The sequence below is a fragment of the Lynx canadensis genome, chromosome X (assembly GCF_007474595.2).
Source record: "Lynx canadensis isolate LIC74 chromosome X, mLynCan4.pri.v2, whole genome shotgun sequence".
Lineage (NCBI taxonomy): Eukaryota > Metazoa > Chordata > Mammalia > Carnivora > Felidae > Lynx > Lynx canadensis.
The window spans coordinates 25,930,335-25,944,790 of record NC_044321.2 but is presented as its reverse complement, the minus strand read 5'-3'; the positions used below and the strand labels follow the sequence as shown (position 1 = coordinate 25,944,790).

The 14,456-nt window shown below is 40.0% G+C and overlaps 1 protein-coding gene across 7 annotated transcripts in view; it reads right to left on the bottom strand.

Annotated features, from left to right (window-relative positions):
• Positions 1 to 3,446: 3,446 nt before the first annotated feature.
• The window catches only part of GK (glycerol kinase), a 78,698-nt gene continuing 67,688 nt past the window's right edge, over positions 3,447 to 14,456 (bottom strand). For 5 of the 7 annotated variants that reach the window (XM_030306081.1, XM_030306086.1, XM_030306082.1 and 2 more), the window contains 5 exons: positions 14,320 to 14,440; positions 14,053 to 14,196; positions 11,368 to 11,448; positions 6,798 to 6,884; positions 3,447 to 5,033 (listed from right to left, as the gene is read on the bottom strand). In XM_030306081.1, coding sequence (XP_030161941.1) covers positions 5,023 to 5,033; positions 6,798 to 6,884; positions 11,368 to 11,448; positions 14,053 to 14,196; positions 14,320 to 14,440 — 444 coding nt within the window. In that variant the 3' untranslated portion in view covers positions 3,447 to 5,022. The remainder of the gene's footprint in view (positions 5,034 to 6,797; positions 6,885 to 11,367; positions 11,449 to 14,052; positions 14,197 to 14,319; positions 14,441 to 14,456) is intronic. The other 2 variants (XM_030306084.1, XM_032592195.1) reach the window with 1 other exon arrangement.

Here is a 14,456-nt window from a genome sequence, read left to right as displayed (position 1 = left end):
TGACACAGAGAGCGCACGCAAGCTGGGGAGGGACAGAGAATCTAAAGCAGGCCCTGTGCTGACAGCATTGAGCCCGGACGTGGGGCTCAACATCGCAAACTGCACGATCGTGACCCGAGCCGGTCAGACGCTCAACCAACTGAGCCACCGAGGTGCCCCCACACGTGGCTTTTAAAGTTTCTTTCCCTTTGCATAGTTTTCAAGGTTCTTCCGTGTTACAACATGAATGTATCAGTGCTTTATTCATGTTCATGGCTGACTAATATTCCACTTGATGGATATACCACCTTTTGTTGAGTGGATATACCACTCATCAACAGATAGACGTTTGAATTGTTTCCTCTTTTTGGCTACTATGAATAGTACTGCCACAAACATTCATGTACAAGGACCTCTGAATTTAAGCTAAAAATTTTCGATTTATAAACAGTTAATACATGAGCTCGGTTCAAAACTACACATATGAACAATCATATATATTTAAACTAGGTTAATTGCTCTCACACACACCCCGAAAAGTTGTTTTCTCACCCTTGTCGCTCACCTGACCAGTTATCACTGCTTTCTTTCCCAGTAAGTGAACACTATCAAAGGCTTCTTAGTTGTTCTTGCAGCATGGGCAAACCTCCTAGTTTTGTTTTGTTTTTTTAGTAGAAAGAGAACACGCCTAGGTACTCGTCTTTTCACTCTTCCTGGATAGCTTGCCATGTTTCTACAGTGTCATTCTTTTGTCATTGTTTTGGTGACAAACGAAGGAATTGGATACTTATGAAATCTACCTGTAAACTAGTTAGACAATAAGGAAGCAATGAGAAAAATACCAGGTTTCATAATGAGGAATTTAAAAAGCTACTTAAGTGTAATACTGAACAAGAAAGGACAAAGGCCTGAGGCTACTTTTTAAAACGAAGTATTTAGGGGGTGCCTGGCTGGCTCAGTCGGTACAGTGTGAGACTCTTGACGTTGGGGTTGTGAGTTTGAAACCCATGTGGCACGTAGAGGTTCCTTAAACAATTTAGAGAGAAAAAGAATAAAAATATCTTCATGCTGTCGGCTATTATGCTGTTAGATAGAACTAGTTACCTGAACTAGGATGAAAACTGGCAAATAAAGATATCCATCTAGTTGAACAGCTCGTTATTTTTTTAAAAGATTTTATGTTTTAAGTAATCTCTATACCTTACATGGGGCTCGAACTCACAACCCCAATATCACGAGTCATGTGGTCCACTGACAGACGCAGCCAGGTGCCCCCAAAGTCACTCAGGTTTCTATTATATGACCTTATGAAAGTTGTTCGGTTGCAAAAAACAATGGATCAAGAAGAGTTCGTTATTTAAATATTTTTATATAAAATAAGCTATAAAACTTCAGTTAAAAATAATTTTTGGAACCCTTGCACATGGGTGGCAGCAATGTAAAATGGTGCCTCCGCTAAAAAAAAAAAAAAAAAAAAACAGTAGGGAGGGGCGCCCGGGTGGCTCAGTCGGTTGAGCGACCGACTTCGGCTCAGGTCATGATCTCACGGTCCGTGAGTTCGAGCCCCGCGTCGGGACAGAGAAAAATGTGGTACATACATACAATGAAATATTATGTAGCCTCAAAAAAGAAGGAAATCCTACCATCTGCAACATCATTGGACCTGGAAGACACTGTGCGAAGTGAAGTAACGCCAGAAACCGAGAGACACATACTACGTGATCTCACTTACATGTGGAATCTAAAAAGGAAAGAAAAACATCGAACTCATAGTAACAGAGAAGGAGCTGGTGGTTAGCAGGGGATGAGGAAAGGGGGAGCTGCTGTTCAGTAGGTAAGAAGTTACAGTTACACAAGAAGAGTAAGCTCGGGGGCGCCTGGGTGGCTCTGTTGGTTAAGCGTCCGATTCTTGGTTTCAGCTCAGGTCACGATCTTGTGGTTCGTGAGTTCAAGCCCCGCATCGGGCTCCACGCTGATAGTGTGGAGCCTGCGTGGGATTCCCTCTCTCTCCCTCCCCCGCTCGTGCTCTCTCTCAAAATAAATAAATAGATAAACTTAAAAAAAAATTTTTTTTTTTTTGCAGGAAGAGTAAGTTCAAGGGATCTGCTGTATAACGTCTATACAGTTAACAGCACAGTACCGTGCACTTAATACGTTGTTAAGAGGGTAGATCTCCTGTTAAGCATTCTTACCACACACACACAAAGCAGAGGGAAACGAGGAAACTTCTGGAGGAGGTGGATATGTTTATTCCCACGATTGTGGTGATGGTATCGGGGGTGTTTGCACGCATCCAAACCCGTCCAACTGTATACATTAGAGATGTGCGGTTTTCTGTGTGTCAATTACACCTCCTTAGAGCCGGCAACAAATTTTCTGTACTTCCATTTACTATTGGGTAGACACCGTGAGTTAAATACTACCTACCCCACTGTCAATGCTGCTGGTTTCTGTGCTGTGACACCTCTGGCTTGTCGGTTTGTCACAAGTAGCTATCACTCCTCATTCCCACACGAGAGAAAACACTCAGAAACCCAAGAACCGAGCTTGGGCACCGCAAAAGAGACACTAAGACTTCTAAGATGTCCTTATAGAAGCACAGGTGTATTACTTGTCCTCCTGATTAACCAGAGAACAGAAGACTGGGGCACTGGCTGTCAGGCTGAGAGAACAATGACATACTGGATGCCAACGGCCAACCCAGGTAGAGAGAAGAGAATGAATGAAGCTGGCAGAAAGGCATGGTGAACCGCGTGAGACCCTACTGATGACTGCTGACCTCACCGGGTATTTTCTGGATGCTGACGTGGAACAGGGAGTCCTTTTCCCATACGATGATTAAGGTGCCCTTCATTCCAGAAACTACTTTGTAGGCTCTTGGTTCATTCTTCAGAGTGTGCCTTTTCAAGGGCTAAGAGTGGAGTTGCGGGTTTCCTGAGACATCTTTCTCGATTTAACTCTGATCTAAGTTCTAGTCTATAAATGAGAGATGCAAGTAAGAATGAGGGGTCAATTTATTTTAAGTCAATTTATCATTCAATATCAATGTGCACACCTTCAAACATTTATAAATATTGCCATTTCTAGAAAATTAACGTCATCTTAAAATTATTTGAACAGCGATTTAACAATTATGTACAATTAACTCAACCTACTTTTGTAGAAACAGAATTATGTGTAAAAGTGCCCTCACCACCCAGTAATGATTTCACAGTACCTTTCCATAACACTTTGTCACGAGAGCGGCGGCTGCATTAATGGAATCCAAGTAGACTCCCTAATTTAGCAACGGCGCAATCAGGACCGCAAATGCAAGCGACCGTTCATTCCAAACAACACCTGCTATGCTAATATATACATATTTGCCCATTTTCGGCACTGGGTGAGGAAAATAATTAGGAGGCAGTTATTTTCTTATTGGTGGTAAGCAGAAATTACTTTCACGATTTAAAAAACTGACATCAAGAGGCTAGATTATGTTGGTTTTTATAACATGTAATACTACATATTTTAAGAAGTTCTTGGTTTCATTGGCAGCCGTTTCTAATTGTAAACCTTACTTCAGTTGTAATAGGACAGGAAGTGGAGATATCTCCCCGGGATCTCAAATAGAAATTATGATTGCTTACCAGCAATGAATCACATATTTGGATAGAAAGAGAGCCTTGGCTTTATTCCTAAAGTTTTTTTCTACTTACGTGTTTAGCCTTTTTTCATATCCCCTCAAAAGAATCCCAAATATGTCTAAAACTATGTCAAAGGAAAGTAACTTTATATGGACTAGAGCTTGTGTTGGAAAACAAGGTTTACCATAGCATTCCATAGCTTTTCTCTTTTTTCCTTTTTAAGGAACATATCCAGCCAAAACAATGAAATAAAAAGGTAAGGTAGAAGAAATATGGGTGAAGTCATAATAAAGTACATTTTCTTTTATTGACATAGAACATATACTTAAACTTCAAATGCTGGCTCTTTAAGAAAAAGTTTCTCCTGGTAAATATGCATAACTGTTGCCCAAAAATGTACACAGTGTTTTCCCCAAAATATTTATACACATAGTGGTCCACTTAAGACCAGTCCCATTATACCGTACTGGATACAATGTGCTCTTAATTTATAAATGGGCTACCCTCTGTATATAAAATATAAAGGCATGTATGTTATACATACAAAGTAAGAAATATAAAAAGGAGATGGAAAGAAAAAAAAGTGTTCTTCCCTATAAGATCCAGACAGAAATTCAGTGTAATTAGTGAGATCGTGTAAAATGTACTCTTAATTTATAAATGGGCTACTCTCAGTATATAAAATAGACAGGCATGTATGTTATACATATAAAGTAAGAAATATAAAAAGGAGAGATGAAAAAAGAAAGAAAAAAGGGTCCTTCCCTGTAAGATCCAGACAGCAATTCAGTGAATTAGCAAGACCACGTAAAATGTCTGAAGAGTTTCAGTTTTGGCCAATACCTTTCCGAAAAATATCTAAGCTATGAGAGCACTAAGTTTCCATTTCAAGAATTTAGCAGAGGTTTCCAGTTAAACATTCAGTGAAGATGCTGTGGTCTCCTTAATGTGCAGAAAAGAGGCCTTTGAGGGTCTGTCAAACAGAAACAAACAAAAAGCCACTCATTTGTAGCTGGTTAGTTATCACCTCTGAATCAAGTGTGTGTAGTGCAGAGAATCAAATCCCAGACCATCAGCGTTTGAATATGTTTGATGAAAGATTCCAATGAAGGGTCTGAATTCTTCCTAGATCTCAGAGGGGATGGGGCAGGACGTGATGGCAATCCCCAAACCACCCCAAAGGTGGCTGGTCCAATCTTAACTCTTGAAGTTAAAAAACACACCAAATGTTTCTATAGCATTCTTTCTGCTGCATTTTCTTTATTTCAAGCCACAGGTCTACTTGGAGGGTCATGCAGCAAGTGGCTTATAAATAAAATCAGAGTCTATGAATAGTGTCATCACATTAAGAGACAATTGTTGGATTCTCTCATTAGGCAAAGAGCTCGCATCTTTGGAATCCATGAGTTGGTATTATTTATGGGATACCTAAAACGGGGGACAAAAACCACATATATCAATAACAACATACATGCAGTTCAAGAATTAAGGCAATGAAGACTATTTAATCATTTCTGGAGCTACCAATTCCACATGATTTCTAACTACTGCTTCAGAGTTAAAAGGTAACAAATATAACTAGGCCAATTCCAAACTCAGCAAATATTAACACTATTGCTAACTGTTTACCAAGGCAAACAACCCCCAGTGTTCTCAAATCTCAGCATATGTTACCAAGAAAGAACCTAAAGGTGGTAACCTTATCTCTTTGGAAGCCTAAGAATTCCGCAAGTAACGTACCCCCTAACTTAGAGATAGGCTATATGTCTCAATTTTCAGGGAGAGCAGGCATTTTTGTCCTGTCACGGTACCAAGAGGCAAACAGGAGAAACAAAAAAAAAATCAGTGAAAACATTCAGTTGCAATATTTTTCTCCCTTTTCCAAACCATCCAGAAAAACTGAGGATAATGAAACAATAATAGAGCCTTTCCTAAAATAGCATCTCAGTTTCTTTATAAATCTAAATTATAGTTCCAGGGAATAGGTAGACTTTTCCACCAAACATTCACAAGAAGCAGAAAGAAAAATGGACACCTGCTAATTCCGTAAAGGCTTAAGTATATCGAAGCCCTTTGTAAGGTCTTCTAGAGCACTAATACCAGTATGAGGCATTGTTTTTATGAAAGCAAAAGATTTGAACACATTTATCCTGGGTAGGAAAAATATGGAAAAAAGGTAATCTAGTTTTAAGTTCTCATGCAAGTAACCCGTATTTTTATCATTAACAGGTAACCTCATGTTCTGCTGATGTCAGTAATTTTCATCCCATATTTATATACAGCTCTAAACTGAGGATGCCCAGTGGAGTTAAGGCTTGTCTGATTTCTACAATCTGGACATTCCCTCCATATCAGTTAACTTTACATTTTGTACGTGAAACCCAGGCCACCATCTAATTCGGAGAAATCATTCAAGTCTTTCCCTAATTATGAAACTTTAAGAAACATTTCACTTTCTTGGTAACATATGGAAGAAGTCATTGCCATCTAAGCCCTTCCAAAAAGGATTATTAAATTCAACTTAACCCAGGTGATGCAATGTATTTTACAACATGCTGAGCAATTGTACATTTCTAAGAATATTCAGAAGTTAATGTGCAAAAAATAATTCGGCTTTAATTTCAACTCCAATTTCTTTTAGCAATAATTTTTAAAACTGCAGTTCACAAAACACAGTCTTGCAACTAAAATAAAAGTCACTATCAGGTTTCCCCAGTTCTAGAGTTTTCCGGAGACTCTGCTCAGACATACTCTGGATGAAACTCTTACCAGAACTGAAATATTAAGACTCGCAGAGCAAACTTTTTGAAGCGTGACCAACTTCTGGACGTTTGAAAGCCAATGCAATGCAACGTCAGAAGTATACTTAAACGGTCATCTGTCACTCTGGAAAGTCCTTCCATTTAAGCATTCATAAGACTACTTTCACATTGGCTTTACTGCTGCAGCTGCCGGCACAAAGTACCCCCCCAAAGAAATTGCCGTTTACTGCAAATAAAAGAATGAAGCAGGGTCGCAGACCTCAATTCTGACCGCCTCAAGGATTAAGTGGTCTAACTAATTAGACCTTTCGTGGATTTTCCAGGTTCCTACGCATAGGGAGAATGAAAAACACTGAACATTTTCTGCTGAGTTATACACAAATACATTAGCGCTAACTAATAAAATTGTCTAATTTAAAGAGTAACTGACCTGAGATGTACCTTGCTCCGATTAACATTACCATGCTACTCACTATAAAAAAGCCCAAGGGTAGACTACAGAAGATACTAGGGTCACCTGTGGTCATCCAAGTAGAAGGGGATTCCAGTCAAGCAAACCAAAAGAGAGACACATAATTACAATATTTGTGTTAAGAATCACATGACAGCAAAACAAAATAAGTTATAAAAATAGTATATTCGTAAAAGCTAGCAAAGAGTTATTACTTTCAATCAAAAATATAATCAATATCGAAGGCTTATGATAGTTAACAAACAATACAGAGAGCATGCCGCAAGTAGCCAAGAACATAATACATATAGACCCGCATAAGCCTTCTACTGGCAAAGCAAAAGAGAGGTGATGGAGAGAGAGCTTTTTGGGAGGCTGTTGATTGTAGCTTTCCGGACTCTTCCCCCGGAGATACTCAATGCGCAATCCAATTCCCCCAAGGTTCAAATTTACAGATCCTTTAGCTATCAGAAAAGAGTTATAGTGCTCTGCTGAAAGTGAACTTCGAACCCTACTTTATGCTAAAATATTCGTTTTGTTTTCTTTTTTCTCTTAATTTATTTTTCATTTAAATCCAAGTTAGGTAGCATACGGTGTAGTAATGATTTCAGGAGTAGGACTTAGTGGTTTTGTTTTCTTTTATACATGGAACTTTCTGTGTGTAAGGAAATATACCTGACAATATTACTGTAATTATACACTAAATTGTATGAGCCAATCAATCAATGTATTGATCTAGCTTTTTATAATAAACCCTACACCCAACACGGGGCTCAATCTATCTGTTTATTCATAGTAAAAACTCTACACCCAACATGGGGCACAAACTCATGATCCCAAGATCAAGAGTCACAAGCTCCACCGGCTGAGCCAGCTGGGTGCCCTGTGATTTTACATTAAAAAAAAAAAAACTGCCGGGGCGCCTGGGGGGCTCAATCGGTTAAGCGTCCAGCTCTGGGTTTTGGTTCGAGTCATGATGTTGCAGTTTCGTGAGTTGGAGCCCCACACCGGGCTGTGTGCTGATGGTGCGGAGCCTGCTTGGGATTCTCTCTCTCCCTCCCACTCTTTTTTTTTTTTTTTTGATTAAAAAAAATTTTTTTTGACGTTTATTTATTTTTGAGAGACAGAGATAGAACACGAGTGGGGAAGGGGCAGAGAGAGAATGAGACACAGAATCCAAAGCAGGCTCCAGGCTCTGAGTTGTCAGCAGAGAGCCCGACGCGGGGCTCGAACGCAGGAACCGTGAGATCGTGACCTGAGCCGAAGTCGGACGCTTAACCCGACTGAGCCACCCAGGCGCCCCTCCCTCCCTCTTTCCGCCCCTCCCCTACTCATGCTGTTTCTGTGTCTCTCAAAATAAATAAATGAATAAAATTAAAAAATTAAAAAATGTATATAAAAAATAAATAAATTAAAAAAACTCCCCGTGGATGCCTGGGTGGCTCAGTAGGTTAAGCATCTGACTCTTGATTTTGGATCAGGTCATGGTCTCCTGGTTCATGGGATCCAGCTGTGTCTGGCTTTGCACTGACAGCACAGAGACTGCTTGGGATTCTCCCTCCCTCCCTCTGTCTCTGTCTCTCTCTCTCCCTCCCTCTGCCCTTCCCTTACATTCATGCATGCTCTCTCAAATAAATAAAGTTAAAAAAATAATAAAAAAATTGCCGGAGAATATGGTTGTTTTGATATTTCCTAACCTGAATTCTGTCAAAATCCCTTCCGTTAAAGAATATTCTTTATACACATATGCTTTTCTTGAATTTAAAAATTATGTTTCTGTAATATTTAATGCTCTTTATAAAAGAAGCCTATTCAAAATTAACCTCCAAATGTTAAGGATATACAACCACTGGATTGTCATTTCTTTGCCTTTTTGGGAGAGGATTTTTTTCCCCTTGCCTTGTATTTCTCTCTCCTTAGAAGGTAGATTAAAGAGGGATATAAACCATTTTTCTTCATTTTACCATTGCTCATGTTATTTTCCAGATAAAAACAAGGTTTCTTTTTGTTTCCACATTTGTGGAGGCCACATTTTAACCTGATTTTAGGAAAGGGAACATATATTCTAGTTCTTTTAGAGCAAGCCATCAGTTATGCTAGGTGGTTTTTCTTGTTTGTTTGTTTGTTGTTTTTTTAGTTACGCTAAGTTCTGAGAACTGCTTTCCTGACATGGCTACAGTGAGTTCTAGTTTGCGAAGAAGATCGTGAGCAGGGCCTGCATTCACAAGTCCGTACTAATTTAGGTGGCATGGATTTAATGGAAATGTATCCTTTTTGGTGACTGACCGGTATCTCCACACACACGCTGGTTATTTAATAGCTGTGTGCATTTAAACACATTTAAACCAATGTGAACTGTTTCCAAAATGTTGTTTTGGCGTGTCTGGAGTGCAAACGCGGAGTGCAAAGCCAAGCTCATCATTTATGATAAGCTCTCTCCAAAAAGTATCAAATCTCCAATCACTTCTACATTTTAAAGACACACAAATGTATACTAAAAATTGTTTACGGTATATTCAAATATAGTTAGAAATAAGAAATATGACTTCTTCGAAAGTGGCAAACTGCATCAGAAATTAAGAGAACATACTATTTTTTCCAGAATAACAGCTTATTGATATATGGTTATATGGCTTACACTGCTTAAAGAAATACAATTAGCATGTCATTGGCTGAATATTATTATTCTGATTTAATGTACTGCTTAGAGACTCAACATATTATATACATTAGAGTGATTTTCATAAATCGACTTCACAACATTTACAAACTGGCTTAAACGCACTGCGGTCTAATTGTAACAAAAAAAAAACAATGTAAAAAATCTACAACTCTCAAAAAAATCAAATTACTTTTCTCATCAATGCTGACAGCAGAACTAAAGAAATCATGTAATTTTCTTTCATCAACTTTTTCTTTCATTTGAAGTTTATTGACAGTAAGGTATGCAAACAAAGTGAAAGGATCAACTGGTCTTGTGGTAATTTTGCAATTAAAATTTTATCTTCAACTGCTACTAAGAAGTGAGTGTGTGTGTGTGTGTGTGTGTGTGTGTGTGTGTGTGTCTCGCACTGTGGTGCAGGGAGGGACACAGGGATGATTGTGCTATTTAAAAAAAAATCCAGGGGCACCTGGGTGGCTCAGTCAATTAAGTGTCTGACTTCAGCTCAGATCATGATCTCGTGGTTTATGGGTGTGAGCCCCGCATCGGGCTCTGTGCTGACAGCTCGGAGCCTGGAGCCTGCTTGGGATTCTGTGTCTTCCTCTCTCCTCTGCCCCTCCCCTGCTCACACTCTGTCTCTGTCTCTCTCTCTCTCAAAAATAAATGAACATTAAAAAATGAAATAAAATAAAATACGAGTCAGAGAAATCATATGACTCAACTTCTCATTAGCCATTGATTAAGGACAACTAGAAAATAAAAGAAATCAGGGTGCATGTATGTTATATCTTGCACAGCAAGTAGCACTGTGCTAGGAAAATACTTATGATTGAGAGGTTTAATTACAAAGGGTCTCAAAATTGCAAAAGGTATAGTAAGAAAAGCTTTGCCACCACCTTATAAAACGAAGTGTGTCTAAGAACAAAAGACTTAAAGAAAAAGGATATTAAGCTTATTTAGGAGAAAAAAAAAAAAGCTGCAGGTAGGAACGCCCAGGACTGAAAATACAGATCAGTGATCTGTGGTAACACATGGTTTCAGGAAGCATTTCCTAAAAGCCAGATACATTGAAAGTGGATCTACGCTCACTTTTTGGGTTAGAAGGCAGGTAATATTTCATTTATAAACTCTTCTCTCTTAAAGTATGTGCTTCAATATATTACTGGACATCATTCTATTCATGATGTTCTAAATCTTGCATTTAGCAAAGAATTAAAATATTATAGCACGTTAAAGATGTGTTCAAGCCTGTTTAATGATCGAGCGCATAGTAACAGCAGCTTAAGTCTGTTTACAACTAAATGGTTTACTTAAGCCCAATACCTGCCTGCTTAAGGGACTGAAAAAAATGGTCCTGTATTTTCTGCCAAGAGCATTTCCCAATCTGTTATGACACTTCTAATTTACAGTTTGGTACATTTCCTCCTCTCTAGCCCAATGTACATTCGCTAAGAACTTGGAATCAGCCTAGGAAGTAGTGACATAGATTGAGCAATTAACGTAAGTTTTGGTTGGTTCAGGTCATGAAGACAGCCCCCCAAAAAGATAAAAGAAGACACTAAGTGAAAAAAAGAAATAAAAAGAAGAATCTAGTTGATTTTCTTTTTCATTGAGGAGAAAGAAATCATTTTACTTTTAGAAAACTAAGTTATCCACTGAAGTCCCAGGAATAAACTTAATAAGGAAAAAACAGGCAGGACACAATTAACTATGTATATATCAACCTGATAACCTACATCTCTAAAGTGTTCTGAAAATGTTAGAAACTCTGGACAGAAGCCACTGATTTTCTTCATAGCAGCCTTGCAAAGTGTAAACGGTTAGACACTTAAATAAGTTATTTAACGCACTAAGACAAAGCGGCAAGAATAATAAAAACATTTTTACCACTTTCTGAAGACTGAGTTGTGACCCAACCCACTGACTTCATCACAGCTTTCTTCCACGTAGAGTACCGAATTTCACTTTCTAGAAATAGAAGGTGGGAAACACATAAGTCTGAAAGTAGTTTACTGAGCTATTCTACACACCATACTCGTGTTCACTCAGCATTTTGAACAAATTGTGACACGTATTAAAGTAAAGCCCCTCGCATGGGGGGCTTTACCAGAACTCAGACTCAGGAGAGTACGGGTGCTGGCGACGGCCAGGGACTGGGAGAGACGCACGCTTGGAAGGTTAAGGGGCAATTCAAATTCAGCATGGTGTGCAGGTGGAGGGAGGCTGGGACACAGGCTATCTGGGAGGACCAGGCCACTCACAAACAAGTAGTGACGAATTAGAAAGGGAAATCCCATTTGACGTCTTTTATCTTTTTTCAGGGGGTACGGTGGAGGGGGGGGGATGTGGGATACAGGGTATACTGGAATATGTTAAGACTAGAAGGAGAATTACTTTTGGTCTAGCCGAAGGACTGAACAAGTATGGATTTCTCACAAGATTCAAATTACATTCCTGTGAGGCAGGGTTTCTGTAAGAAGGAAATCCACGATAAGAGAACTAAACAAAAATGGCCACCGGTGCGTCCCTGTCAGGCCTCCCAGCCTTTCTGTAGCACCTGAAGCCTGTGACACCTGGGCGACGCTGCTCAAATATCACTTGCTTTAGAAAGCTTTCCAGGGCCCCACTATGCCCCTCCTCTGTCTTCCCACAGCAGTTCACACTTCAGGCTGTCAGCTGACCACAGTCAACTGTCATGGCTTTGTCTGCCTCTCCCAAGATCCAGGAGTCTCCTGAAGGGCGAAGACTTGCTCTTGTTCAGCTCTATATCCCCATGTCGCAATTTCTGGCCTGTACTCAGCTCTAAAAAAAAAAGTTTCCTGGAGAATGAACTGTTTATACGTAGATGCCCATCACGCACGTGTGTGTGTGTGTGTGTGTGTGCGCGCGCGCACGTGCATTGTTTGCTGTGGGGAGAGGAGTAGGGCTGGCGAAGGGAAGGACAGCTGACCTAACTGACCCACTCTGGGCCAAGGCCAAAAAAAAATAGCAAAGAAGGCTCTCCTCAGAAAACAAGAGACTCTCTGGTCAAAACTTCCTTGCTAAAGAGTGGGATTAGCATCTCGAGGCCTTATACTCACTCTGACGACTGTTTACTCAAAAAATGATTTTGTTCAGAAGTAGAAAAATGTTTTGAACTCCACATTTCACGCAATGTGAAAAGTTAAAAATTACCTACATATAGAACATCAGATTTCGAAACACATTTCTACACTGAGTTATATGGTACGCCGTCTGACTATAAAATTACTAGTGTTACAATCCATTTTCTCATCTGTGGAAAGGAATAAAATTCAGCAGCGCTGGCTTAGGCTTCCAGAAAATTACACACAGGTACATTTGGAAGCTTATTTCCCAGTAGTGTAAAAGCCACTTGGATGCTCTATTACACTAAGTTTTTAAAAAAAGTTCTAAAACCAAATTCAATATTGCAGCAGGATTCTCGCGCAGAGAGTCATGACATCGAGGCTTTTCTTCCCAGGAAGCAACTTGACTCATGCCAGCACCGCTCAGTTGGGGTAGTACCCGAAGAACTGAGCCCCGAATGCCACGTGGCGTAGTTTTTTATATATTCACTTCTTTGTCTCCCATATATGGTAACACACAAACATGCAGTCTGATGAAATGGTTTCGTGTTACAAGGTCGCGAGGGATGTTGTCACATACGCATATAACCAGGTTGCTTTGAGGCTTTTTTGTTTTCTTTCTTTCCTTAGGGAGGGGATCCTGCCACAATATATATAAAACCTTATCTTTATACTCACGTTTATTTCAACCTGAGAGATGCACCACTATATTTTACTAAAGGTGTCGGTCAGAGCTTAGTTTGTTATAAGAGTGAGTCAGGTATTTAGGTATTTAAGGCTCACTTATTTACATTGTTGCTACTTTTGTCGGGCTAGGCCTGCTGTGCTTAAGAGTTACCAGAATGGCCCTTAGCCTAGCTAATCATGTCCTAAAACTAGACCCCTGGCACCAAAAGATGGTCAGTTATCTCCCTTCTTACTTTTAAAAAAGGCTGTTAACAAGTTAGAACTGATAGTTTGGCTGTGTTATCCTTCTGCATGAAAATATTGTAAATAGAAGTGAATGGCAAAAGAAGGGATTCTGGAAGGTTTTTTTAATATAAGGAACTTCTGGGGTGCTGGGGTGGCTCAGTCGGTTGAACGTCCGACTCTTGATTTGGGCTCAAGTCATGATCTCGGTTTGTGGGATCGAGCCCTGTGACGGGTCCCGCACTGAGCATGGAACCTGCTTGGGATTCTCTTTCCCCCCCTTGTGTCCCCCCCCATGTCAAAATAGATAAATCAAGATTTTAAAACCATAAGGAGCTTTTTCTCTCAGCCATACCCAGCGTAGCCAATCTAACACAGTGGTGTTTGCTATTTTACTTAGTGTCTTAACCCACAACAAACACAAAGGCAAACTCTCTCTCACTAAGGTCCCCTCCACAGGATACCATTACATTTTCATTTTTAAAAACGATTTTTAAGTAATCTCTACACCCAACGTGGGAGCTCGAACTCACGACTGCAAGATCAAGACCCCTAAATTTCCATCTTTTACACATACCCTCAGCATTGATCTGGGGTTCAAACCGCTCCATCGTAACCGCTGACAAATCCTCGGGCTCGAGGCTCCAAACACCAACTCCTTCCGCAGCCCCCGCTGCCATGGCAGCTCCCAGGGCGGTTGTTTCGGGCATCGAGGGCTTCACTGAGGGAAGAGGGCAACAGCAACAGCTTTCATCAGCATCTTCGCAGCTCCCTACGCCTAAAAAACCCGTTCTTGCAAAAGAAATACTACTTTTGGCATGTAAAGGACCCAACGCTTACTGACCTACTGGGATGTACAGAATGTCTGCTTGTAGCTGCATAAGGATTTTGTTGTTGGTCATCCCTCCGTCTACCTGCAGGTGGCTGAGTGGTATTCCACAGTCGCGGTTCATGGCATCCAAAATCTTAAAGAAACCAACG